Source organism: Necator americanus, chromosome V (genome assembly GCF_031761385.1).
Source record: "Necator americanus strain Aroian chromosome V, whole genome shotgun sequence".
NCBI lineage: Eukaryota > Metazoa > Nematoda > Chromadorea > Rhabditida > Ancylostomatidae > Necator > Necator americanus.
The window spans coordinates 13,888,573-13,915,427 of record NC_087375.1 but is presented as its reverse complement, the minus strand read 5'-3'; the positions used below and the strand labels follow the sequence as shown (position 1 = coordinate 13,915,427).

Here is a 26,855-nt window from a genome sequence, read left to right as displayed (position 1 = left end):
CTCATATCTTCAATTCCTGTATAGGTAGTTTTCTTTGATTTAGAAACACCATTAACAAGTAATGTGAAAGAGTTATCTATGGCAAGTATCACACATAACGCAGAGCCGCTCAGGATTCACTATACTCATAATCATTTTCTAATCTTCTTGCTCGAAAGAGTAGTGATTTCAGATGACAACTGTGTTTTATTTAGAAGCTGGACAGAAGAGCACAATAACACGAACAAGTTGACTTGTTTTTAAGCTAAGCAAACATATGCCGCGCGATCAACGCATTGCCGGCGGCTGCGGGGATGAAAAGTGGAGAGAAAGGAAGATTTAAGTAGGAAATAAGCGAGGAGTTTAGTTAGGTACCTTGTGGTTGAATTTTCAAAATCAAAATAACACAACTATAAAAAAGAAAGGAATACCATTGAAATGCGGGTCTCGAAGAGCACTTTTCACTTCGCTCAGTCTTTTAAATCTGCACCCTGCTGAAATTTTTCGACAGTGTTTCCAAATTTCTCTTCCAGTCAATGCTATGCCATATATCATATCAGAGACAACATTTACTACATCACATGTTTATTTGCAAGTCATATATGTTCTTACTAGCATGTATCCCACATATCTTTCATGGCACAATATATCACCGCATAGAAGTGACACTAGAAAACATAAATACAGTTAAATGTTTCTTGAAAAAAAAATAATTCTGACTTCTGATCAACACAATTTCAAGGCGTAAGTTGTTTACCCACTTTTACATCCAATATGTTAAAAAAAAGCCCTTTCATGTAAAGAGATTAATTTAAGGATTTAAAAGCAACGTATACGGTCATGGAATCGTTTCGAGGAATCTGATTTCTAAGTAATCAATGGGATAATTATCACAACCACAATTGAGGTCCCTTTGGGGGCTGCACACCTCTAGGAACAACTGTATGCTTAGACGCCCCGTTTTTGTTTGCTCATCACAAAGCTTTCTTCAGCTCGTCGCACCGCGCTCGGAATCAAGTGGTCTGTTTTCGATCGATGACATCCTAGAAGTTTTTGGCAGTGCTGTTTACCGCTCGATATCCCGTCCATCTGTAAGTTATGATTATTGAAATATAAAGGATCATTGGTCAGTTCCAAAACTCCTGAGGATGGAATATCTTGTGGTAATAGAGTAAGGCAATATTACTCGATATGGATGCTTGAGCTGTTGTTATGATAAGATGCTCGTTGACATGAAAATTCAGCATCGGTATTCACAAGAGATGAGCGGTCACAGATTTTTTTTTTCAGAGGATAGACGTAATGCATAGAAATGATCAGGCATCATATAGAAGAGTAAGTGATTGAGAGACGTTGACACGGATAGCTCATTATGGTTGGAATGTATTTCGTGTGGAAGATAAAAACAGAAGTTGCAGAAATATTGAGAAGAAACTCTGGAAAACCGACAAATGCTCACCTGTACAAGAAGGTCGTAGATTATCTCGTCTTTCACTTCTGAATCATGTTTGTATGCAGGATGTTGATCTACAAAATTCCGTATCCAGTGAGCTAACGTCCAAATCTCACCGCTGGCTCGTTTCTAAAGGGGTGTAAAAAAGAACTGCGCTTTCTCCCCAAATCATCGAATACTACCGAAATGAAGTTGAGATATTGCGAAATGGTACAACGCGTGTCCACATCCACATCTGCACTGTCAAGGTACTGCCTGATGAGTGGAACGAGACCTGGGAATCCTTCATCTTTACCTGAAAAATCGTCACTTCTTCTATAGATCAACAGAGGAAAGTAACAAATCAACCATTGATAATCTCATTGATAGTCATCTCCTCTATTTCTTCACTTGGTGCTCCGCATTGTGGAGCATTTCCTTTAAGATTTTCTGGTGCTGAGACACATGTTGCGAGACTTTTTCTAAACTATGGACAGCATTAAGCGTTGGGATCTAACAGCACTGGAGATAAAAAAGGGGACTGGACATAACGGAAACTCACATGAATAACACGAGAAATGGTTCTTAGTTAAGAGGATCTCAAAACCTTTTGAAACAGAGAGAAGTATGGAGGTTTCGAACGGAATGATATTTTAATATTTGCATTCTTAGATGTTATTGCCATATATAAATTTCAGTCGTACCAAAAAAAAAAAGAGTAGAAAGTTTTAAAGACAAAACAAAGTTTCTTTTCTTCCAAAATTTGTGAATCGAAGCACTAACCTGAACAGGAACTTTTGAGATACTACAGCATCTCTTTTCTGTGCACGCTTCATATTCTCAGTGACCATAGAAATCGGCAGCAGATACGTAAGGCGGAACGAGATTATGACCCTAAATCAGCTTTGTCAAATCTTCCGCAGTATTACTAAGGAATTTTTACAAACCTAGTCAACAAAACGACGAAACAACAATAAGCAGCGTTTTCAAAATCCGTGAGCTGAACCTGAATAATGTGCATCTAAGAAGATTTTAGGGGCTATCAAAGAAATAGCACATTTCACTCTGACTCATTACTGCATCCAACAATAGAATCTGCAAACCTCCGTTGGCCTAAACTCTACACGCCAGCCTATTTCAGGAGCATCAGGGGGTGGCGGCTTAAATCGCATATTCATCCAGTTTGACGATTGGATTGTCTCGAAATGTTCTGTTGATTTCTCGTCATCCTGTTCAATTCTTTCGCGATATACCTGAATACATACTCAAAAAATCAGACTGAACAGGAAACGACTGAGCTCCAAATAAAAAAGAATATCTAAAATATCGAGTACTCGTCCGCAGTAAAGTATGAAGTATGCGTTCATGAGAAACAATTTTTTTGCGCCTACTGAGTAAGTGATTATTCCCCTTATGTTGCTTTGAAAACTTACACAGTTCTCAAGAACGTTGCGTTCTCAATGCTAATGTTTGTGTCGCTTAGGAATCAGGTTTTTTGAAACCAACCCGATTTAAAACTGATTTAAAGTGCTTAAACCCTCAAAATGGAACTTCCAACCTGAGAACGTTTAATTATTCGAATAATTCAGCAAAACCGGGGTTTTCCGGATTTATAAGATATCTATACAGAAGGAATACATTTCTCCATTATTCAGCATTCGATGAATCATCCTTACTTTTATGAATTTACTTCGCAGTATCTCACATTGTGATACGACTTCTTTTACACTACGAAAACGCCGAATGCTATAACTGTTTGGATATCTATCGCGAATTATAGTAGTATCAAAACCATCTGCAGTTTGATGCAAATTAGGTTGCGCTCGAGATGGCGCGGGGGACCCTCTAATTATCTCTGCAGTACCATCTTAGTCAGCGAGGGTCCCACTTTGGATGCAATCTTTTAGGCAATTCCAGCAGCCTTGGAGTCCCTTTGACCAAATTATGAATATAGTACATTATGAGAGAGACAAAATTCAGAATTTACAGGAGGTGGTCGTTAAACTGAGAGCAATGTTTCTGTTTAATTTGCTTTGCAGATGGAACGCGACTACGCTAAATGAAATGCTGCATAATAACTATTCCGAAAGGACGATTAAGAGCGAGGCTTACTTGTAATGGATCTCGAATGAACATATGAGCGATGTGTTTTGCAAGTGGCTCATCAATGGCTCCATCACGCAGTTGTCTGAAATAGATGAAACTAGCGGAAGTAGCTATCGAAGATGATAATTATAGATAATTTCAGATATACTAACCAAAATGTCCAGTTGTTTTGTTTATTGAAGAAGTTTTTTAGAAGGTGGTGGAAGTGAACAGGGGGCAAGATGATCGTCACCTATTGGGTTTTTTTTTTCCGAAGATCAAACAAGAAGCAAATAACTTCGGAGTCTTCTCAACATTATAAAAAAAGCTAGTGAATTGCAAAACATTAGCGATGCAGCTACTTTTTTTAAATACAGTCTGCAGTAATTCTTACCTATGAAGTCCACATTATTTTAAATCACTTAAGAGGGAACTTTTTTTTAAAGATGAAAGTGCAAAAATGCTAAAAAAAAAGTTGAACTTACTTGTAGATTTTTTCCTCATATTGCAGAGGTATGTCGTTGTATGCTACTGAGCATGGATATATGTAACAATCAGTGGTGTCATAGCGGCTTTTTGCAATGGTCCATTTGGAGTTTTTGAGTGGAACCAGACCACGTTCTTCTGCAGTTCGGTCGTCCACACTCTAAAACATCTTTAATCTCCGCTCGTATAAAAAAATTGCAGGATTTCTAGTAAAGAAGTCTTACCGCACTGATGATATCCCATCTCGAATCAACATCGGCTAATTTGCCTCTAAAAATCGGTGTTGCAGCAGATAAAGCAAGAAGAATAGGTGTGATTGGGGTAAGTTGGTCGTACAACCATCTGGCTTCATCCACATTCACAGCTTGAAACGTAACCTGGAATGAGAAACTTGGAGTGAAAATAGTATGATCAATATGAAATTCAAAGAAAGAAAAAAAATTTATAAATACCTGTAAACAACAGCATCCCATGCCAAAACCCATATGGTCCATGTATATGTGATTTGGCTTTGCTGCGCTTATCATATTGCCTTCTCCTAGAGCACTGAGGTCTTCCTGGAAGTAAACAGATGCAGATCTAGAAAGCCATTGAAAAACTCGTTACTGGTAATTATCAATAGTGAGCCAGGATTAAACACGCTATGTTAAACTTTTGGCATAGATGCAGCTAAGTGTGATTACACAGATAATGCTGTAACTATCCAGAAATACATTGGAAAGAAATACTTTTAGTAGCTCAATTGATGAAGAAGCTCAGATAAAATTAAGCTCATTATCACTCACAATGTACGGATCAGGAGTATTCTTATCTCTAAATATTGGAACATTGATTGCCACCTTCTCACCACGTCGACCACGAATATTTTTAACGAGATTTTTAAATCTGGAACTAACTAGAACTGCAAATAGAAAAGTTTAGAAAAAAAAAAACTTAGAAAACGTTTACCGTGGATGACCACAAAACACAGCATCTTCAGGCCAAAAAATGCTACGGCCGGGACCTTCCTGTCGTGGAGTCGGCTTCATTGGTGGGACAGTGAAGTCCAAAACACCCAAAGCAGGGAACGATATTGATAGGACAGACTCATCCTAAAAATTATAACGAAATGTTTTTACTAAATTCCTGCGAAATAATCGAACAATTTTACTTTTTTGAGCAGCTTCTGCACCTCCTTACGACGGACAACCATGTTTGCTTCGACAACGTTGAAACATGCGAGGAGCCCTAAATAGACTGATTTAGGAGGAAAATTTTTTATAAAAGACATAAATACCTCCGTAAGGTACTCCTGGTGTACCTTCGACCATATATGCAGCAAACTCTGGTCGCCATAGAAAGCAATTCACGGTACCAATTAAAGCGTTCACCTGGAAGATGTACAGTCGTGTCAAAACGACATGAAGCACTGTTCAGTTCAGAATCGAGCGAACTGCAGCGAAAAATGGTGCTAGCAAAGGTCCTCCCTCGATCCTAACCGCCACCGCACCACTTCGAGCGCAACTGCAACTGCACCATGCTTCATGTCGTTTTGACACTACTATATATATAAGGGGGAAGCATGAATAAAGTACGTAGCAAAACAGTCCCTTCATGGAAAAATCTAATATTTGATATCGCATACATAACAAATAGAGGTAGAAATGAACGAAGTATACTGAAACGTCCTAAAAAACACAAATATCTCTAGATATTGATTCTTGATATGACTTAAAATTCCGGCAGCCTTTCACTCCAACAACCTTCAGAGTAGAAAGGAGCTTAATTATCGACTTTTAGAGGCTATAATTCGCCCTCTTCTTAATGTTCTCTTTCTCGAGAATAATTTGGGAGACAGACACTGCAATGCCCTTACAAGAACTGCACAATACACGAACATGTGTATGAGAATAACAGACCTCTTCTTGGGCTTGTAGACGTGAAAGCAACTCCTCTGCACGACATGACACTCTGACCTTAAAAAGGTAATCGTTTTAACATAATTCGCTGAAAATTCGTGAGAAAATATTACTAATTCGCACCTTTTTATTTGCATGATCAAATTTCACAACCGTATATTCGATTTCGTCTCCCCATTTCAACTGATCTCCTTGGCGACTCTTCAAACGGTGATACAAGTTGATGAATTGATAAATACCATGCTTCTGAAAGAGATATATCTAAAACTGCAGAATATCAAACACAGAATTCCCTGCTCCTTAGTTCGGGTTTTTTTTTCGCGCTACTCAAAGATGAGAAAATTGAGGACGACAAAAATGGATCGCTGGGTGACACATCAAGAGTGCCGAAAAGCAAAAGTGCCTTGTTAGTCGCCGGAAACAGATCATTAAGTTAGAAAGCATCAACAAGTCCCACCAAGGTGAGAGGGCAGCGATACTCAGAAGTAATTCGGGAAATGTACACGAAAGGACATACTGGCAAAAAGGAGAACGACCCACAGAAACGGGTCCATGCACCGTCACAAGGAACTTCGCAGCTATGAAGGATCGTAAAGTTGTGCTGTAACCAGCGAATAGTGAAAGTTGACATGGTTATTAAGTATTCGTGGCGGTATCTTAGATTTTTTAAAAGGACTTTCCCAGCAGGCATCATAATGACAAAAAATATTCAACATTACGACGGTTTTCTCGAGAAGCGGGCGAAACGCTTTAATGGGTTTGTATACATTCATGAGAAATTTAAGCACCTGCGTTGAACGGACAGAGGAGGTGCCGCTGGAGCATGGGGTAAGGAAGTGAGACTAAATGATATACAGTAAAAATAATGTCGGTTTCTGTACGAGCGAGTGGCTTAACGTCGCCGTCGTCTCCCATGTAATGCCCTGAATAGCAGCACACAAAGGCTTTCGGATTAAGGTGTAAGTTCGCGATACCTAGAAAAGACGGGAAACGGAGAGGGTACACCGAGTTTGTGGACCCGTAAAAGTGCACCGTCTCTATTTATTTACCCAAAATGTAATCACAAAATTTCCTTAGGAAGCTTTCATTTTGCAACTTGTTTCAATGCATCAGCTTCCTTCCTGCATGTTTGCGAAAATATCAGAAATCTGCTAGTTTAGCAGCGATGGAGGGTGAAATGTAGTTGGAGAGGGAGCACCTAGTGACGCCGTTTTTTCTGGAATTACACAACTAAATCAATCGGGGACCTAAACATTAGTCTTAGAGTATCTATGGCATGAAAGCTAAAGTTATAGGAGATAAAAGTAAGGTGTGTCCAGAAATAGTCGGTGAGTGCTTCTAAATACGTTCTCCCCTCCATCGCTGCTAAACTAAGAGAATTCTGATAGTATCGGAAACATGCAGGAAGCAAGCTGATGTGCTGAAACAAGCTGCTAAATTAAAGCTTCCGACGGGAATGTTGTGATTACATCTCTGCTAAATAACTAGATGGACAAGTTACTGTTGGGGTTTTGAGCGGGTGCGCAATACTCAAAGTGAGTAGTGGTAGTTTAAATACCCTGTGAGCATCAGTGCAAATCACCGACATTCTGATGCTCTTGCACTGATCATGTGCTACGTACACAAATCCAACGAACCTTTATATATTCGATGTGTGGGACGGTTTCAGCCCATGTGAGAGGACTCCCTTTAGTAAGTAGACCCATACTCTGAAGAGAAAAAGCCGTAGAAAAGTGAAGCAGCATATAAACAAAACGATCTAAGAAATATAGGTGAATTAGTTGAGTTCTCCAAGGTTCCTGAAGGAACTCGACTAATTTGCAAGCAGGCATTAAACTGTTAAGAGAAAACTACTAGATTAGTCTAAGATTGTCAACATCTTAAGTTTTCTTGATTACAAGACTTACTAGGACAACTACTTCATTAACTCACAACAGGAACAAACACTTGCAACCCTTCGAAATAGATGTGTTGGCATGATAACGGCTACTATGTTTGCTTGTTGCTATACCTTTTCTTTGTAAACAAGTTGTGAAGGCAGAGGTAGCTAAATAACTGGCGAGTGATAAAATAGCTGTTCTTCATTAAAGCTGTTCACCAGTTTGTCATGACTACAAATGTATAAAGTACTTGCAGTAAAGCGAGCAAACAAATCGGATTTCTCTATTTTTTGGATGGCGTCACACTAGGTTACTGGCATGGTACCACCACAGACATGATTCGTGATGAATCCTTGCAAAATAGCTTTTTCAGCGCAATGAGTAGTTGTTGAGATCCCCAAATGAGAGAAAATTGCTTCAATGACAACATCCAGGTGGGTTTCGTGCCCAGCGAGGATTGTACAGCGGTTTAGGACGAGTTTGCACTGAACAGCGTTTTTTGTCGTCCGCGTCGAGGTTGCTGGGCGGCGCGCTTCGATCGACGGCACTGCATTGCCATTGCTTTTACCATCTGCTCCACTCTCTGCTCTTTCATAGCTCAAATATTGTGTGCTTGTCATGTAATTTCTAAATGACGCAGTTGTGGGGCACATCCGAGAGTTGAGGCAGGAATTGATACTGTTGTCGGGAGGGCTTCGAGAATTCTCTATGCGGTGCCGACGTGGGCATTTGTTGCATTATCTTCGAGACGAGGTTCTGGATGGTCGTTCTTCTCTACAACAGCTGCTGATGGAGAGCTTTTCTGCGTGTTTATTAACAGCGTCCTGATTTCTCACAAATCTTTGTCTGTCAGCCATGTCCTTCTATTTGTCCCTGTAGGATATCAAATTTCTAGCATTTTCTCGAGAAGACTTCCAGATTCTGAATATCCGAATCTGTCTTCAACTTTTCCTAACTTTTCTTAAATTTCTTGAAGTGTAGCGAGAGAAGGAAAGAGAAGCGTTGTTATTGTTATGCAGCACAGATTTTAAAAACGATAGAACGATCAAGTAGAAATAAGTGTTTTCGCGAATGTGACCTGGTGAAAGAAACAAGATGTGTTATAACGGACAAATAATATGATGCTAGCGACCGGCGAGAAGTTGTCTTCGTCTTAGGCGATGCTTCCGAAAGGTGAAAAAACCGATTGAGGGGTTATTCATACGTGCGCTGCGTGCGAAATATGCTGCTACGAAGCATAACGAAAAAAAGAGAAGTGACAGGAATCGATTTTTCGAATTGGTAGCACAGGCGCATGCTCACGTGGACGTCGCGCGGCGACCGTGCAAGCCTTCGTGAAATCGCCGGGAATCGCTGCCTCGATAAGTTGAGCTGGATTTTTGGAGTGGGACTATCAGGAGTTCTCGATCCTCATGTTGGGTTGCATTGTAACCCTGACGGACATGCAGTTAATATCTCCGTTGCCATAATATGCTCCGAGCCATCTATCGCATTGAAGCCAACCGTATTGCAGGTTATTTCCTTGCTTTCTTCAGTGCTTTGAAATTTTGCATTTGTGGCGTGACATCGTGGAGGTGAACCACCGCTTGCTCGCTAGGAAAATAGCAGAGCAGCGCTCAAACCTGTCTGGATTACATCGCTAGAATTTCGCTTTCCTTGGATACTCCAAGGAAAGTGAAATTGTAGCGATGTAAGAAGAAGAGCAAGAATTTGACATAATGGGTCTGCACACGTCTGCGCTGTGCCCGCAACTGTCGCTGCAGTATGATGAGGAGATTGGAAAAAAGTGTTCTAGGAGGCTGTCCAAATATTCAATGCGACGCGGCGCGCAGTAGTGCAGCGAACTTGCACACAGCAAAAAAGCATATGCACTTTATCGCTGCATTTGCCTCAACGACCTCGAGCCGGATCGCTTAACGTCGCTCTTTTTCTTTATTATACAGCGCGATTCTGAATGCATGTCAGCACGATTTTAAGTGGAAGGATATGTGAATCGATTAAAATATTCTCTCGACCTTTAATTTTCATTGGTAAGTCTGGAAGTATAACGGGCGGTTCTCGTTGAGAAGTTCTGGCGAACGTGTGTTCTTGTCTCTAAACTACTGTTATGCTTGCCTCGTCGAAGAATTGCCTTGACATGGTTGGGGTCGATGGTTGCCACGTCTATATCCTAGGTGTTCAGCTCGGATCATTTGCCGTGCTTTGTGGTTCGACAAGCGGTAGAACTGTTTCATCGGAGGTACTAAGGTAAGTTCTAGTTGTTGCTTGTAATTAAGACCTAGGAATTGGTTTCAGAAAAATCCTGTGGTTTCAGTAGCTAATGTTTATAGTTTCATTTCAGAATCACTCACGAGCAAAAATGTCCAAATTTCCAACTTGCGGACTCCCGCTTCGTTCCATCGGCGGCCTCCGATTTGGTGCTGCAGCTGCGAGTGCAGCGAATCTTTCGGCCGTTCCGCAGAGGTAGTTTATTCTTCAATTGATAATAGGAAATTATAAGATATAATGACACGCTTGTGCTGTAGGGTTTTCGGACAAATTCCTTCGAACAGCACCTTCACTTTTACCTTTCAGTCTAGAAAATGATTATTTCCAATGAATATGGTTTGATGGCAATGATAGAATAATTTTCATACAATTTTACCTTCAACGTCAAATCTTTTTCTTGCAACTAATTTTTGACCTATGTAAGCTTCGTATGGAATTCTGCAGAAGAAAAAGGGTATCTTTCCTTATCCGTTTCTACTAATACCAGCCTAAACGTCCGGTTAAAGTCGGACTTCAGGCTTATTTTGGTGTTCGCTCCGCTCGTTTTCACCGATCAATAATAAGTAGCGGTAGCGACATTTTTTTTTGAGAAATTAGAATTGTTTTTTTTAATCAAAGTTCTATCCATTTTTTTTACCCGAAAACTTAAGTATAGATGAATGATTTTATGGTTTTTCCTTAAACTCTCAGTTCTATATTTGGAGAGCAATCCGGCTTGATTTCACGTCTATGTTTCCCTCAAACCTCCACAATTTGAAACATCATTCGAAATATGAGTCTACTCCGTTCTCAGCTATTAGCAAGAATGATGTGCTATCACGGAATGACGTGAATATCACTATTGTAGTGATAAAAATAACGTTCTACGTCAGATCGCGTAAATTGTTGGTTGCTATTTATTGCATTTAAGCAGTCGTTTGCACGTGTGTTACCTTCTTTTGAAAAAGGATGACAACAGCGTTAGGGAGACATGCTGGGAAATAGATATGCGAAAGAACCATGCAAAGCCATTCTACTGCCTAAAGAATCCCGAATCACTCCGACGCAATGGAACCCGTCTAGCTTTCTGGCAAAAGCGCACCATTTCAACCGCGTGGGAGCCACCCCAACCCATTTTACAGCTCTCTGGCTCCGGGGCACGAATTCGACGTCGTAGTACTCACCCAATTTTATCGCGTTGAGGTTCCAGCGCACCAAACCGACGCCATAGTATTTGTCTCCCTCTGAGGAATTTCTTGACTGAGACACACGCATACACAGACGCACACACGTGACAGAATAAGCCCGTTATTGTACAGCATGATAGTTTGCAATTTTGGGAGTATACATTCACATAAAAGTCTATTCACTCTCACTAACATATGAGAGAAACTAACTTGCCTTATCAAAACCAACATACATGTTCAAAGAGCTTTGGACAATGGTGAAAAGGTAGAGCGCTCGCCTATCAGCTGCATGGCAATGGTTCGGCACCCAACCGGTGCAGAGTTTTGCATCGTTATGAAGTATTTTCGTGACACACAGACAAACACACACACGGACTAAGCGCGTTATTATATAGCATGATAGCAACAGATGGCGATAACTCCACGTTTCGAATCTGTATCTAAAAATACTGCTTCGTAAAAATGTGATCGCATTAGGACCCAGCTGTTGAGTTTTGCCAAATCACAAATTTTTCATTTACTTCAATTATTACTATCGCTTTGACACATAGCATTTCGGTTATTCGAAGTTACTTTTTCATTAGTCATCTATCTTTTCATTAGTAGTTGCGATTAATACATTGCTCTTCCACTGTAGTAACTTTTCAGTCGAGCGGTTTCATCTTCACGGCTTTCGCCATTGTTTGGAAGTCCTCCAAAGCCAGTGCCACGACCTAAGGCCGTTGTTCGCGGTGTAAGACTATTTTGTTCAGGTAAAGTATGGTGTGCTATCTTTACTATAATCTGGTCCGATATACTGTGTTACTGCTTGAGAAAGGGTTCTCACCAAATAATACATATAGTGGGAGATATCAATAAATACTCACGAAGAATTGGAATTTTCCATGAAAACGGCTTCAGCGGGGATTTTTTTATGTGCAAATTTGCATCCATTCCAAAAATAGCATTACTTTTTACTGCCTACTTTTTATTGGAGAACCATTGTGCGAAGAATTGAATGAAGAAAAAAATATTGGGTGTTTTTTTTTAAACCTTGACTGTGTGATCGATAAACATTTTTAGCTGTGATCAGCGCTGCGGTTCTTGTGCAGTCCTTCGGCTCATTTCTAAAGTAAATAACTTTTATCAGCTTGGAAGATTTTTCAGAATCTTGGCGCTGTATCATTGATCATGATCAATAGTCAGCGACGTGTATGTTTTCCGCTTAATCGGATAAACAATGTTATTCAATTGTCAGTGTGGAAAACGTTGGTTGTTTTCAGCTGCTATGTCCTTTGTTGTGTGACCCGTCTTTTTTTTTTCGTTGCATTTCTTTAAAGTCCAGCGATATCCGGAAAGTCCTGTTCAGGAAGGACTGTTCCGGATAGAAATTGAGATTTTTGTTTGTTTTCATACTTTCAAAGCATTCTTATGGGAAAACCAACTTGCGGAATTCTTAAATTGAAAAGGTGACCGATCATACAATCATGCATTTTTACTTGAAAATTCTTTTGCGCCGTTTCAGTAGTGTCTTGTTGTTTTGTATGGTCTCACATTCAATAGTCTGTTATGTAAATTGAACAAGTTGTAGGTGGCAAATACTCTGCTTCGAGAATTACGTATTTTAATCATTTCAAGTACTTCTATTTTTAGGAAATCTACCATCACATAAGCGCGTCACGCTACCAGCCCTGTCTCCTACAATGGAGCACGGAACTGTGGTCAGCTGGCAGAAGGTGGGGTGCGATTTTTTTAATTCTACCGTCACTTTAGTCTTTTCTGTTAAATGATTCAGAAAGAAGGCGATCAGCTGAGTGAAGGTGATTTGCTGTGCGAAATTGAAACTGACAAGGCAACCATGGGTTTTGAAACCCCGGAAGAGGGTTACCTAGCGAAGATACTAATACCTGAAGGCTCAAAGGACGTGCCCATAGGAAAGGTGTGTTTATTCTGCCAGGATGTTGTAAGCTAAGCACTATTCATAACTGTTTTTTTTTCTAGTTGTTGTGCATTATTGTGGATAGCGAAGATGATGTAGCCGCATTCAAAGACTTCAAGGATGATTCGTCAGGAGCTCCTCCGCCTGCTGCGGCTGCTGCTGCTCCTCCGCAACCGCCACCAGCTGCTAAAGCAGCGGCACCTCCGCCACCTCCTCCTCAAGTATGGGTGTTTTTTGTCTTCAGGAATTGGTAGTGGAGTATGCATAAGTAGGTAATAAGATGACAATGTAAGCACCGACTGCTTACTATTTGGATCATAACCGCTGAGCGCAGTTACATTGAGAAGCCTCTGGAATATTAAAAAGTCTTGAGGTGGTTTGAACTGCAGACATAGAATCATCAACGGTCAAGCTTGTTCACAATCTCATGTTGTGCAAGCTCAAGCGTTGTTGGACAAATTTGGAATTCTGCAAGTGCTACTTGCAGATAAATTTATCATCATTTTTTTAAAAATAATTTCATCATTATTTGGTGTCTTCCTTTATCTGGAAGGGACTGAATATTTCTCTTTAGGTTGCCGCTCCACCTCCACCACCACCACCTCCTCCAGCTCCTACTCCAGCACCGGGTGCTGCTCCTCCTCCAGGAGCACATGTAGGTGCGACACCATTCGCTAGGAAACTTGCTGCTGAACGTGGTGTTGATTTGGGAGTGAGTGTCGTATTTGTTTTCTCCTTGTCGGTATACGACAATAAATGAGATACTTTTAGGCAGTTACAGGAACAGGTCCAGGTGGGCGTATACTTGCCGCAGACCTTGCCGGAGCTCCTGGTGGTGCAGCTGCTGCACCAGGAGTGGCGAGGGCTCCATCTGTTCCGGGCGCAGACTATACCGTGAGTTGGGCAAAATTGTGATCTTAAAATGGAGATATATTGTTAATTTCTTAAGGATATTCCGTTGACAAACATGCGACGCACCATTGCAAAACGATTGTCGGAGAGCAAGAGTACTATACCTCATTACTACCTAACTTCCGAAATCAATATCGATGCTCTACTCAAGTAAGCAAGTGTTTAGATTTTTGAATAACACAAATGTGGTTCGATATCTAGTTAATTAACATCCAGTTTCTACTTGGAAATTATTATTTAATCAGTTGACAGCTCTTATGGTAATCTTAACGCTGGCGTTATCTAAACTTCAAACATATCATTACTTGAAGGATTGCTCTTCTTTGATCAGATGACAATTTTGGCCCAATTTTTGCATCTACAAAGTCCAGGGAACGTCTAGTAGTTGGTGTGTAGTTCATTCAACCTCATACATACGAATAATCTTTCGTAAAGCATGTAGCATTATTGGGAAGTAATAATCTGATTAACTACAAATGATTTGTGGAGACGGACTCACCCAGAGTTTTGAAGGTCTCTTATTTTGGAAATGGTTCATAAGGGCATGAAAACTGGCGGTTTCGTACACTTTATGTTTGATATATACTGTTGCTTCATTATTTCGTTCGTTTGAAGTACCATTTTGCAACTTTTCAGAGTGCGTGAAAAACTAAATGCTCTGCTAGAAAAGGGATCAGCTTCTGGTTCAACAAAGATCTCCATAAACGATTTTATCGTTAAGGTGACTTTTTAAAATTATCTTTTTATCGAATTATATTGGAGCACCGATGCTTGTGTTGATCCGGCGATCGCGACGCGTGTTAGAATAAAGCGCCTTGGTGCAAGTGTCAAGAGCAAAAAGGGGTTCAGAAGTTGAAGTGTAATGGTTGGGAAAGTCAATCCAGGCACCCCAACACGTGTCTGTGAGCATCTGCCAAGCTTCGAGATTTAGTAAATAGATCGGAAGCCCTGCAAATCATTTTATAGGCTTCGGCGCTGGCATGTCTTCGTGTTCCAGAAGCGAACAGCTTTTGGATGGAATCATTCATTCGTCAAAACAACAATGTTGACGTAAGCGTAGCGGTTAGCACTCCAGCTGGATTGATCACCCCAATCATTTTTAATGCTCATGCGAAAGTTAGTCTCGAATTTTTTTCTTGGAGATATTGGTGTTTTCCAGACCTTTATTATATTTTTATTGAGGGCCTTGCTACCATATCGAGCGAGGTTACCGAGTTAGCTGCTCGTGCGAGAGAAGGGAAACTTCAGCCGCAAGAGTACCAGGTTAGCATCTTTTTAGATAGTTTTCAGAAATAGTTTCTTGTGCAACGCATGCTTTCTTTGTTCTCTTATTTGGGAAGCTATGAGATGTTGCGATTTTTGATTCCTCCAAGGCTTTGAGGATGAGTGATTGTGAAGAAGGAAAAACACCAAATTGGTCTCTGAGAAAAGAAATGAATTTCGATTTAGGGCGGCACTTTCACTGTATCAAACCTCGGAATGTTTGGCAGCGTTAGCGACTTCACTGCCATAATCAATCCTCCGCAGTCGTGCATTCTTGCTATCGGTGGAGCAGAAACAAAGATGGTTCCGTGCGAAGAGCAAGGGTAATGTTCCACTACTTTTCTTGTTGTGTAGCTGTAATTTCCACTTTCCTAGCCTCGTGGATCTTCATATATTGTTGCTTAAATTATCATTTTTATATGTTTTTTCTCGAAAAGGGAATCCTTTCCTAATTTTTATTCCATCTTCTGCTCTCTGCGAATGCTCCTTATGCTTCTTTTATCATAGAAGTGCAGAAGTTACAAGGACGGCGATAGAAATCTTTTGACTAGTGACTTTGAATTCTTAATAACTGATTAATCTAGAGCTTCAATACATTTTTACATTTACATTGTTTGTTTGCTCATTATCAAAAGGAAAATTTCAGATATCGCAGTGTCAAAGTTATGAAAGTTACATTATCCTGTGACCACCGTGTTGTTGATGGTGCTGTCGGAGCCGTTTGGTTGCGCCATTTCAAGGAATTCTTAGAGAAGCCACATACGATGCTTCTGTAGAATTTCGCAGCGGCATTTACTCAGTGATTAGGCACAGAACTTTCATCTAACTTTTAACTCTGAGCAACACATAATGTGGTCTCTCCAAAGGCGTTTCGTTTTGCTAGTTTAACACGTGCATGTGCATGTCATAGATTTCTACTTTTGACCTTGACGAAGATGTCTTCTTTTTCATGTCATCCAAGGTCCTCGTCTGGTCCTATGTTACGCAGTTTGACTGTGTGCTCTTAGTGTCGACCGAACGCTTCTCAACTTTTAAAGGGTTCATTAGGAAAATATTGCTTATGGCTCCAGCATTGAAATTTTTAGAATCGAATATTGCAAAGCATCGAAAAAAAAAGAAAAATCGATTGTTCGTAAATGTTGGAGGTAATTTTGTGTTTGTGACCGTTATGTATCACAAAAGAATAGGAAAGGTGTGTATCTCGGAGGAGCGGGAGGTTTGAACTAGTGTCGCGTGAATTGTGGTTTATCCATAGGGTTGCATGTTAGGTAATAGAAAATAGTGCTTTCTTTGAAGTAACATTGTTCTGTTATACGTTGTCGCCTTTTTGGTTTTTCTTCCAATTGACCAGTGAAAAAGATAGTAGTTAATAAAGTTTGAAGTATTGTCCACGACAGTGTTCGAGAGATAGCGAGTGTTATGCTGTATTATCGTTACAAAATTGAGGGGCTGTAAGGGACTGTAACTACTTGGATGGCGAATTACCTAGTATAATTAGTGGTGCTGCAAAAAAGTCCTTGCTTACCGCTTTGAAAAAAAAATGTATTTTTGAAGGCGTTTTCGTTTTTCAAGAGAATGGTCAAAGCTAGATAGGTGGAATTTTTGGAATGCATTGAACTTAATTTAAAAAAAAAAACACATCTGGTTACATAAGCTTAGCAGAACGGATAATTTGGTTTTTTTTTGTTATGTTATATTGTCATAAAGCATTACGTATATTGTTCTTCTCAAGAGCAGCTCAACACTGCGAGTGATCTAGCTCTTTTGTTGACTAGTTTAAGAGAAAAAGCTTTTTTCGTTTGCTAAAGGTCAAGATTTTGTTGGCCCAACATCCTCCCCCCAAATCTACACACGTAAATTTCCAAATTTATATATTCAAATGAGATCAACAGAATCCACATGATCTGGTACAATAAGACCTCATGTAGGCATAAAATCGTTCACTTCTGCAGTATGGGACCCAATCAGCGCAACGATCGGCACCGTCACGATCAAAGCAGACTGCAAACGAATACGATTATCAATGTTATCTTGAATTTCTTCTTCACTTGTAAGCAACGTAGTTCCTAACTTACATCGCACCATAACTGTTGGACGTCGTACGTCAGGTGTGGATCGAAATTGTAGTGGTACAGAGCTTGGTCTGGAACTATATTTTGTTTATTTTCTATATAGCAGAACTATATTCTAGACTTGAATACCTGGTCTGGATTGAAGCACTGAATGAATTTTGCTGTCTGAATGAAGTTTCTGGTCGTAAGATTGTACTGGAAAGTAGACCGTACTAATCAATAACTAAAGTTTTGAAACAGTGAGAACTTTTGATAAAGGTGGTGAAGACTTCGTCGGACTGGAGGAGTCATGAATAGTTGAATTTCAAGAAACAGTAAAATGGGTAATTGCATCGTGTCACATTCGTCAAGAGCTAACGGTGGGGAAGCAAACTGCCAATAAACATGCAGCTTGGCCTTCGATCTTTAAGCGCACGCGATAGGGAAACTAGAGGGGACACTTATGGACACCACTCCTCGCTGTAGTTCGCCATACTCCCACAACTGCGCCGTTCTTCATGTCGTTTCAGCCATGCTGTACAGACGGGTCCTAACAACTTAAAGCTTCGTGTGATTTCTTGAGCGGTTGCGATCGAGGTGGGACCCGCGCTATCTCAAATCGGTCTGCAGCGATGAGGAGGAGCTCCACCTCTTTCAGCGCTGCCGCTTACGCAATTCCATAAGGCTTCATTTTTGTGTCATTTCGTAGGGCAACCGTTATATACGTTTAATGCGAGTTCGATGAATGCGTTGCAAAGGGCAAAAAAAGTGTCAGAGGTCATGAGTGGATGCATGAGTTGCAGTGCGGTCACCCATGTAAGCACGAGCAATGATGATCATAGAAAGTGAGGCGGTTTCCAACCTTCTTTTGAGGTTGCATGGTTAGAAAATGGCTACTGATGATTTTTAATAGCTCACGTGTCATTGTGTGGGGAAGAGCTTACGGCAGGAACGAATTTGAAAGAGCAGGAGATGCAATCGCCTGATTCGTTTAGTACAGACGCAAAAGTATACAGTACGAAGGATTTCCTTATTCATAGTCGGTTACGAAGTAAACCGATAAGATGTCCGCTGTGACCGCAATGGTTCGAAGCCGGCCTAGTGCTATCCAGGCCTTTCATCCCTCCGGAGTCGATAAATTGGTGCCAGACTTGTCTGCGAGGATAAAAACACTGACTTGATCATCGACTGGCCCCCGCAAGTCATTGTACAGGCCAACACGCGTTCCAAAACCTCAACGATTACGAATTGCAGCTAAAACGCGTTGGTGCATCCCTAGCGGATGGATACGGTAGAGACTTGTTTCTAAGAAGTTTCTATACTGAAGGTAGGTTAGCCTAGAGAAACTCCGTCAATTTTTTCTTTCAACTCACATTCGCTGTGTCGACGGTTGCGAGAATTGCTGTGATGTCGGTATTCTTGTGCCAATAGTGGTAGGAAAAGGAGTATTTGTCATTGTCATCCGATTGTCTGAAGCTGTGTTCGTTGCTGTTACACCCGTAAATATGCGCCTTTGTTTGAAACCACCACTCGGCGCTGGCCTTGCTTGAATCCCAGCGTTCGAAACTGTTCTCGATTGAAGTCCAGGTTCAAAAGATACTTGTCTTCCTTGGAAACCATCTGAAATACTATAAATATAAGGCTTAAAGAGTTGAGGAAAGAAGAAGCTGGTTAACTTATGAACACTTAAGAGTGATCGTCTACATTTCTGGAGGTTTCTTAAATCTGAGTATTAGGAAAATGTAGTGATATTGATGGGAAATGGGAAGAGATGAACTAATAAAAAAGCCCGAAAGAAGTATCGTGAATGCATGCAGTGCTCTTCGAGGAACAAAGCATGAACCCACGTCGGTGCATGACCTCCATACCTGCCACGGGTATGATCTGTTTCATTCGCGTAGACGAGGATCCAACAAGCTAAAAGAGCAGAAAACGGTCAGAATTGCTGTTATTTTGCTTCACCTCAGCTAAGCTGAAATTTTTTCAAAATAAGATGGCTACCCACTTGCGGTGGTGGTGGTGAGGGAGTTGTGACAGGAACTGGCGACGACATTCTTGTTGTGAATGTTATATCCTTAAATTTACAAAAATATAACTTTATGAACATTTAGCTAGAGACGGTTTAAAACATTATCGTTCTAGCTGTCAGTGTTGATTAGTAAAGCAGATCATTTCAGCATGTGAACACAGAATAGCACACACTGTTACATCTCCAGGCCGCGCAAGAAGCACCTCTGCTGTTTTCATTTGAATATTATGCTGATGATGGAGTGCCAGACCGTAGGCGATCATACTTACATTCGCCTGCATGACCGCGGTGTTGCACCCATGTTTGATCGGGAACCAGACGCAGGCACTCCGTTGGACCGCGAAAGAGTTCTATTTACATCCAAGGCGTCACAGCCGCCCGAATAATGATGAATACTGACGAAATGGCATCAGCAGCTGTGTAACTTGCTCACTCTCTGTGAATGCATGTACGGCTTCCGTATCTGTAACCAGTTTTGCCCCTGGACACGGCTGGCCAACAGTTCGTCGAGATTAAGATTTAGTCTAGATGGTAGGAGCACGAGTCTCGATTTTCGGATCACTTAATTTCCAATTGAGCGCACCAATGTTAAGAAATGAGTCTAGATGTTATCCTTTATGGCTTCCTACATGCAATTATGTTATAGGAGTTGGTTTAAATCAACTTATAATGGGATCACAAAGTTCCTTCTTACTGTGCAGTTGGAAATGTCCCATTTGGGAGTTCACAAAGGATTTAAGCTAGGTAGGTTTATAAACTTTTATAAAGTTTATAAAGTAGGTTCATAAAGGACTGTAATAGGTTACGTGGATTCATACGCTACTTAGCTAAGCTCTTTTTCAGAGATCTCTGCGCGCCTGTCTCTGAAAGTTTCACACGTCAAAAAGCCATACCGATGAGATGATGCTATTCCGGAAATCCCCCCCGCGAATTCATTCGAATTCATTTTGGTAGTGGCGACGGGGACAAAGCGTTGGTGGCTTAAAGGATTTCGAGTTATTTGAAGGTCAGAAATAAGCAAGATAATTTCCAGTCGGAAAGGAAGAGGAGTTGAAAACTTGCTCAGATTTGTATAATCGCCTTCTGTTTGCTCTTGAGCGCTATGTGAAATAAGCCATGAATGCGATTCGTATTTTGCCGTGTTTTCATCTTGAACAGAACAGAAGATGCCTTTGTTTAAGACCTTTTAATGCTCTTTCCTATGACTTATGACTTTCATGATAAATGTTCCCCAAAAGCATAGTTCACAAAACTAGGAATTTTCAGCAAATAAATCAGAAATAGGGGCACTGGTTCTCGTATTACAGTATGCTAGCGCAATGTATTCTCTACAGTCAGCTGCTCACTTAAAGGCATCACCCCAGGAATCTGAGGTGGTACGGATTTCAGGTGAAGTATTCGTTCACGGGATAGTAGATTATGGAGAGGTGGGTGATTCCGTCCATTTCTTCCTAATTGGCGTAAAAAGCGGCCCGGAAGATGAAGCGTTTCGGCGCGCTATTTCCTACAATGAGTTCGATTGGAGCGCGCTAGCCTTGTGCACGCGCCTCTCTTCTCTTCTTCCGAGCCGTTTTCACGGCAGTTGGCAAGAAATGGACGGAACCACCCACCTCTCCATAATCTACGATCGCGTATACGAATACACCACCTGAAATCCGCACCACTCCGGATTCGTGGGGTGATGGCTTTAATGAATTTTGGTTCTTTCCTTTTCATAGTTTAGCAGGTTTCAAAATTATGAAAGCATCAAACTCCTTCTAAGTTCCAAATCCTCACTTTTCAGTATCATTTTTGTTAATTGCAAGTGTTCTGGATATTCAATATCTCAATACGTAAAGATTCAGTGCTATCGACTCCTAGGCAAGCAACCAAATTATTCCTCTTCGAGAAATGAACAATGTCAGGACCTATCAGTTAGAAGTGTTTCACCATCAGGTCACTTCAAGAAAAATATGTTTGCTCGTGTAACCGCGACGCATCTGCAAGCAACAGTTCTTGCACATTCCTTGCTTAGCACTTATTCCATTCAACTCTCTTTTGCCCGTATGGCAAAAATTATGATAGATAACCTCTTTTTATGACAAGTTTTTCAGATCCCTATCAGATTTGTTGAGTTTTTAATGAAATTTCCTAAAACCTCAGTAGCTCCAGTTACAGAGTGATAAGTAATCGCATTTCTAGAGAAAGAGCAGAAATATGTCTTTCTAATTTTTGGTTTCATATATTCAACACAGTCTGAATTTCAAATAAACTTCCTGAATTCCAACACACATTTAAGTCCCCTAAATAAACGAAATTATTACACAAAGCTTCAACTGTGGTTGAAGTACTTCAGCCGGATACTAAAGTCAGTTCCTTTACCTAATGAAGAGAAAAACGGCTACTATGGAATTGATATTCCTGAAAAGTGAGGTAATTCGCTAATATTTTATTATAATGAAAGCGATACACTCGGCAATACTGAAAAGGCACAACAAACCCAGTGCAGTTCGGTGATCCAGGATTAGTCGTGTTAAAAGCAAGGCTTGAGCCGAGAAACACAGCATTTGCACATGGCATTTATTATAAATATTAGAATGTGATGTGCAGCTAGTATGATCGACGAAGGAAAGTATATGTTCAATGACAAGTTCGTAATGAGGTGATTTGTTAGTTTAAGAGAAATAGGAGTTGAGGCATGTTTGATTGTACTAACATCCCAGACGTTGAGGTAAATTTCTAAGTGTTCCGTGTGAGGCTGGATATGCATTTGTGAGTAAAGTGCACGATAGCAAGCTAACAACGTCTACCTAGGAACGGAAGGTCTGAAAAATCGTGGGCGAGGCACACCGCGAAAACGTCCTCTATTGATAGAAGTACGACTACGAACCGGCTGACGTTGAGATTGCAGCGGAGGTTGAGGTTGAGGCGGAAGCTGAAGCTGAGGTGGTGGCTGAATGCGTTCGGTGCCGAATGCTTTGATAGTGTCCATTTTGAATTGTTTCACTGGTGGCGGAAGTGTTGGCATTGGTTTCTGGTAGTTCTCGATGCCAGTCTTTGAAACTCGACACGGTGGAATTGGATTCGATAGCACGGATTTCACCCAGAACATCGTCTGATGCTTCACTACAGTAGCACTGTAACAATAACAATAACTAGCTTTCTGATCTGAAGAAGAAAAAACATTAACTCGAACAAATCTCATGCGTATGCACCATTAAAGTAACGTCATAACATCATCCTATTGGAAGGATTTTTTATTCCATCAGTAATGATAACTCTTTTGAAATTTAGACAGAAGTTGCTCGTTATTTTTAGAGCAATCTATGGCGCCCCAAGGAAAAAAAAAAGGTTAAAAATAGATGAAAACTCGTACACAAATTGCACTGTTCGACTGTCCTCATCGATTTTCCACCATAATCGCATATGCTTCTTTTTCTCATCATGAGAATGTGTGGCGGAATTTTTGAACCTACAAAGAGTTAAATGAGTGACGGAAGGAAGCTCATACATTTGCGACCGAGTGGTCTAACTCCTAGAAGTCGTACCGAAAACATTGTTGTTGCCACGAACCGTTGTCGTCCAACCTCATCAGTTGTCCCATCCTGGAAAGGATTGATTTTGATGGTCAAAAGCAATTAAATCCAATCACATAAATAGAAATGTGTGATCACGGATACACGGATCCATCTGAATTCACTCGATCTGTCTCTACTTACGCGCAAAGTACCCAGCCACTTCAGAGGTACCAGCAACCACTCCAAGGAAGGCTGCGATCTCGCGTTTGTGGCACACTGCGAGGTTAGCGCGAGCATGGATCCGTATTCTAGGCTTTTCCGCAAGGGTTTTGAGACTCTACTTTCCTCGTTCTCTTTTACCCTCTTCATCCATCCTTTTCTTATTTCATTTTCAACCTCCGCGTTGTTCTAAGCTATTATTTTCCTGAACAATCGTACCATTGCTGTATCCATTGATATTTTTATATTTGTACTACTTCGTGCCGAATTCGCTAGCCAATTGGATTTTTTTTAAAAGCTGTTTGTTTGCATTACCTCTTTTTTCTGCTATCTTACTTAAAATTAGGTATTTAAATGTCCAATGTCCCCTTCTTTTGGCAGATTGCATAATGTCCAGAGGAAAATCAAAAATTATGCCCCCAGCAAACTGTTGTCTCAATTAGCAATAAATCACTAGGCCTCATGCACATTGCAATTTTTAGGTCCTGCTTAAAGGCATCACCCCATGTGAGGTGGTACGGTTTTCAGGCGAGTAGTGCCTATACGGGGTCGTAGATTGTGGGGATGAGGGTGATTCCGTTCATCTCTGCCTGTATCAGTGTAAACGGACCACCGGAACGATGTTTCCTACGACGTCCTCTATTGGTGTGCGCCCGCCTGCGACTCGTCAAAAATCCATTCGGACCAACCGCAGGATGGGCGGGGCGCAGAGGTTGCACATTGCAACAGAACTCGTCGTAGGAAACAGTCCAGGGGTCGTCCGTTTTCACTGATCTCTCCAGGTTACACGCATTTTGGTTTCTTGTGACCTGAAACCAGAGAAGTATTTCTGATCTCCGTGACCATGCGACCATACATGAGGTGGAATGCCATCGATAGGTTAAAAAAATAAGAACGACTGATCGATTTTGAATATGAACAAATGAAATTTTCTATGTAATCCTCTAATTTGCATTCTAGAAGTGCCTTGAACGTATATTATGACAGGATGTTCAGAGATAGTTTTTACATATATGTTCTATACGAAAACTTTGATTTTTACATTGTCACTCAACTTATGAAGAATTAACGCCATGTTTGTCGTCTCCTTAATCCTATGAATTTTAGATGATTGCTAAGAATTTCTGCATCTAAACAGCTACATCACATCCACCAAGTCCCATAATCCTCAGCCATGGTTCTGTTTCGCATACCTTTCACCTAATCGACCATCTCTCCATTCGAATGGTTGAATAACAAATCCTTTATACCATACGCTCTCATTAAGACCTTGAAGGTGCACTGAAATGGAATATTTTCGTGATCGAAAACGAATATTCGTCTGAGGAATGCCGTAAGTGAGCATTTTCTTCTTTATGTGCATGTGTTGCTTGTATTGAAACGACAGGGCAATGACAGTGACACTTTTTTTCCCAAATAAAAATATCATGAAAAATTTGCTTAACAGCTCTTAATTACTTACGTGTAAGCGGTTGATTCCTCCAGTAACATTTCTGATCTACTTTGATTTCGTACGGTGGTTCTGTTAGCTGAAAATTTCAGACAGAAGTTTTCACAGTAACAAATCACATGCTTTGCAGTTATTTCTGACTGCAATAGTTAGTTTTTCTTAAAGCGCTTGGGTAAAACAACTAGTGATCGAAATAATGTATCTGCTTTGTGCTGTTAAAGTTGTTATTTCGTCAGCTCATAGGATATGGGTTCCATCATAGTAAGTGTTGAAGTTGTTCCAAAACAAATCGAAAAGTTTCTCTATCTCCATACATTTAGTAAATTGCCAAAACATACGACGAAAGGCACACAGTTTGGCACCAGCTTTGCACTCGATGTGAATCGCTAAATTGTGAATAGTTTCGAACGAGCTGTAGAGATATTCTAATATCATTTTCCTTAAATAAGCCTCTTACAGCCATAGGTTCCAACGATAAGGACAGTGCCAGGAGATCAGCCCGTCACCATCACGGTCACACAGGCAGTGATTAATCGGTTTTCAGATGAAGAATAGCTGGTTCCGTCAAGACTTCAAGCAGGTATTCGCCAGTAACGATGAAATACGATGGCAAACTACCAACAGATGTAATATTTGATGACATCGCTTCAATGTCCATAAAAATTCCAAAATAAAAATTCCATGTTTAGAATATTTGTGTACTACTAATATACTACATAGTACTTGTAATCATTCCCCTCTATCTTTGAACATCTAGAATTTTCCAAACAAAATAGACATTCTAAGTTGAATAGGAAAAAATAAAATTGAAAATATTAATAACAATAATATTCGCGGCCTGGAGAGAATCCCCATAGAATTCTATCATTCATGCTTTGAAGTTGTTATGATTTCATTTTGTTCCTTCTAGTCAAAACGGCTCAAAGTTGCGTAGGTGGCTGTGCTCGAAGTGGCGCGGCGGAGCAGCGATCGATGTGGGACCTTAGTTAATTCTGCAATTCGACTGCAGCAAATGAATGTCATGCAGCGATCGCAAACGCTAGCTCTGTTGCGCGAATCTTACGACTGTGGACACGGTGCGCGTTCGACTGGAGCAAAGCGAAGAGCAGCGGGATCGTCGGTTAGAAGCATGAACGAAATGCTGCGGATCCACAGCGGTCATCTGCATGCAAATTGTACCGGGTTTTATTACCAAAAAAGAAGGATAACAGGATACTATCATACTATCAGGAGTTTGGAAAAAATGCCACTAATCGTGTAGAGCAAACTAAATTATTGTTGGAGTTCATTCTACATATACAGTTTGAGCGCAACTGTAATGAGGTCTATCTTTTGTTGTTTTTGTTTATGACATGCATGTGGATGTTTTCTAATAAATGAAAAAATCAGCTGCTGACTTCTCCTCTGATTAAACTTCTATTTTTAAGCGCGACAAAGCGACACTTTCTTCGAACGTGACCGAATCCTGTGATTCGAAATGATTTATGTCGTTCATTTATGGAATGAAATAAAAATGATTGTTTCTTTTGTTCGTGACAGGTCAGTCAGAGCACAGTTGCATCATAAGAATGTTGTTCATCAAGTGTCGCGCCTAACTATGACTAAGTATTAATCGCTGGATGTTCGCGAAATGTCACTTTTCTTGATCGAAGCGATTTCGATGGATGTCTTACTTATATCTACCACGGAAGTGGGCAACGTGCGCATTAGTTGTTATGTCACTCGTACATTTAGGGTCGTAGCTATATGGGTTAAGATCTATTCGTAAATCCAACCGGATTAACCAAGAGCGTAGATAAGATGAGTTAAGACGTTTTTTTAAGACTCATTTGATGGAGGCAGCTGTTTGTTTTGAATAATGTATTTTGAATCTTCTGCGATAATGGAAACGATTAGAATGAGTTTTCGTCCATTTATCAAGAAACACTACCTGCAATCCTCCTTGATGTTCCACTGCTTCCAAAGGATTCATACTTTCATATGCCGCATGCAAACATGGTGCTCCATCAGGCCATGAGGAGACAATTTGCACTAATGCGGCACAGAATAAGAGGATCATATCCTGAAAACAATCAAAGGTCAGTGCAAAGAAAAAAATAAAAAGATGCGATAAAAAGTGATTTATGAGCAGATTGTCAAAGGCAAGAATTGCGAGTGCTAGAGAGCACAGCAATTTTTCGGGGTCTTCGTGTTTTTCTTCAATATGTCATGTCGTGACAAGGTCGAAATCAGCAAAAGATCACTTAGATCAAAATCGCTTAGAAAGGGTTCGACTTCGAGGAATGGGGAAAACGAGTTTTCCAGTATAGCATAGCAGGGCAG

At 40.6% G+C, this 26,855-nt stretch overlaps 3 protein-coding genes across 5 annotated transcripts; 1 reads left to right on the top strand and 2 right to left on the bottom strand.

Annotated features, from left to right (window-relative positions):
- Positions 1 to 927: 927 nt before the first annotated feature.
- On the bottom strand, positions 928 to 8,355 carry RB195_013814 (uncharacterized protein; the record flags this gene model as incomplete). 2 transcript variants are annotated; one of them, XM_064203806.1, is made up of 20 exons in its annotated part: positions 928 to 1,068; positions 1,439 to 1,561; positions 1,615 to 1,727; positions 1,781 to 1,893; positions 2,195 to 2,305; positions 2,359 to 2,417; positions 2,515 to 2,664; positions 3,524 to 3,599; positions 3,982 to 4,142; positions 4,207 to 4,359; positions 4,435 to 4,539; positions 4,768 to 4,867; positions 4,931 to 5,073; positions 5,133 to 5,209; positions 5,259 to 5,352; positions 5,881 to 5,937; positions 6,004 to 6,126; positions 7,518 to 7,589; positions 7,788 to 7,798; positions 8,247 to 8,355. In XM_064203806.1, the coding sequence occupies 20 exons, from the start codon at positions 8,353 to 8,355 to the stop codon at positions 928 to 930; spliced, it is 2,091 nt and encodes a 696-aa protein (XP_064059687.1). The 2 variants fall into 2 exon arrangements, with proteins under 2 accessions (XP_064059687.1, XP_013303851.2); XM_013448397.2 differs by lacking the exons at positions 7,788 to 7,798; positions 8,247 to 8,355 and having other exon boundaries at positions 7,518 to 7,586.
- A 699-nt stretch (positions 8,356 to 9,054) lies between these two features.
- Positions 9,055 to 16,063, top strand: RB195_013813 (uncharacterized protein; the record flags this gene model as incomplete). 2 transcript variants are annotated; one of them, XM_064203805.1, is made up of 16 exons in its annotated part: positions 9,055 to 9,273; positions 9,943 to 10,007; positions 10,102 to 10,121; positions 10,187 to 10,223; positions 11,843 to 11,946; positions 12,827 to 12,909; positions 12,969 to 13,112; positions 13,175 to 13,333; positions 13,687 to 13,824; positions 13,884 to 14,006; positions 14,062 to 14,174; positions 14,661 to 14,745; positions 14,991 to 15,140; positions 15,207 to 15,287; positions 15,474 to 15,610; positions 15,934 to 16,063. In XM_064203805.1, 16 exons carry the CDS (start codon positions 9,055 to 9,057, stop codon positions 16,061 to 16,063), a joined length of 1,788 nt encoding a protein of 595 aa, XP_064059686.1. The 2 variants fall into 2 exon arrangements, with proteins under 2 accessions (XP_064059686.1, XP_013303853.2); XM_013448399.2 differs by lacking the exon at positions 9,055 to 9,273 and having other exon boundaries at positions 9,868 to 9,999; positions 10,102 to 10,223.
- A 1,109-nt stretch (positions 16,064 to 17,172) lies between these two features.
- Positions 17,173 to 26,592, bottom strand: RB195_013812 (uncharacterized protein; the record flags this gene model as incomplete). Its single annotated transcript, XM_064203804.1, has 13 exons — positions 17,173 to 17,288; positions 17,363 to 17,430; positions 17,489 to 17,554; positions 18,712 to 18,808; positions 18,866 to 18,958; positions 19,207 to 19,255; positions 19,344 to 19,412; positions 22,237 to 22,483; positions 22,723 to 22,818; positions 22,895 to 22,951; positions 24,277 to 24,364; positions 24,546 to 24,612; positions 26,464 to 26,592. 13 exons carry the CDS (start codon positions 26,590 to 26,592, stop codon positions 17,173 to 17,175), a joined length of 1,242 nt encoding a protein of 413 aa, XP_064059685.1.
- Between the last annotated feature and the right edge of the window lie 263 nt (positions 26,593 to 26,855).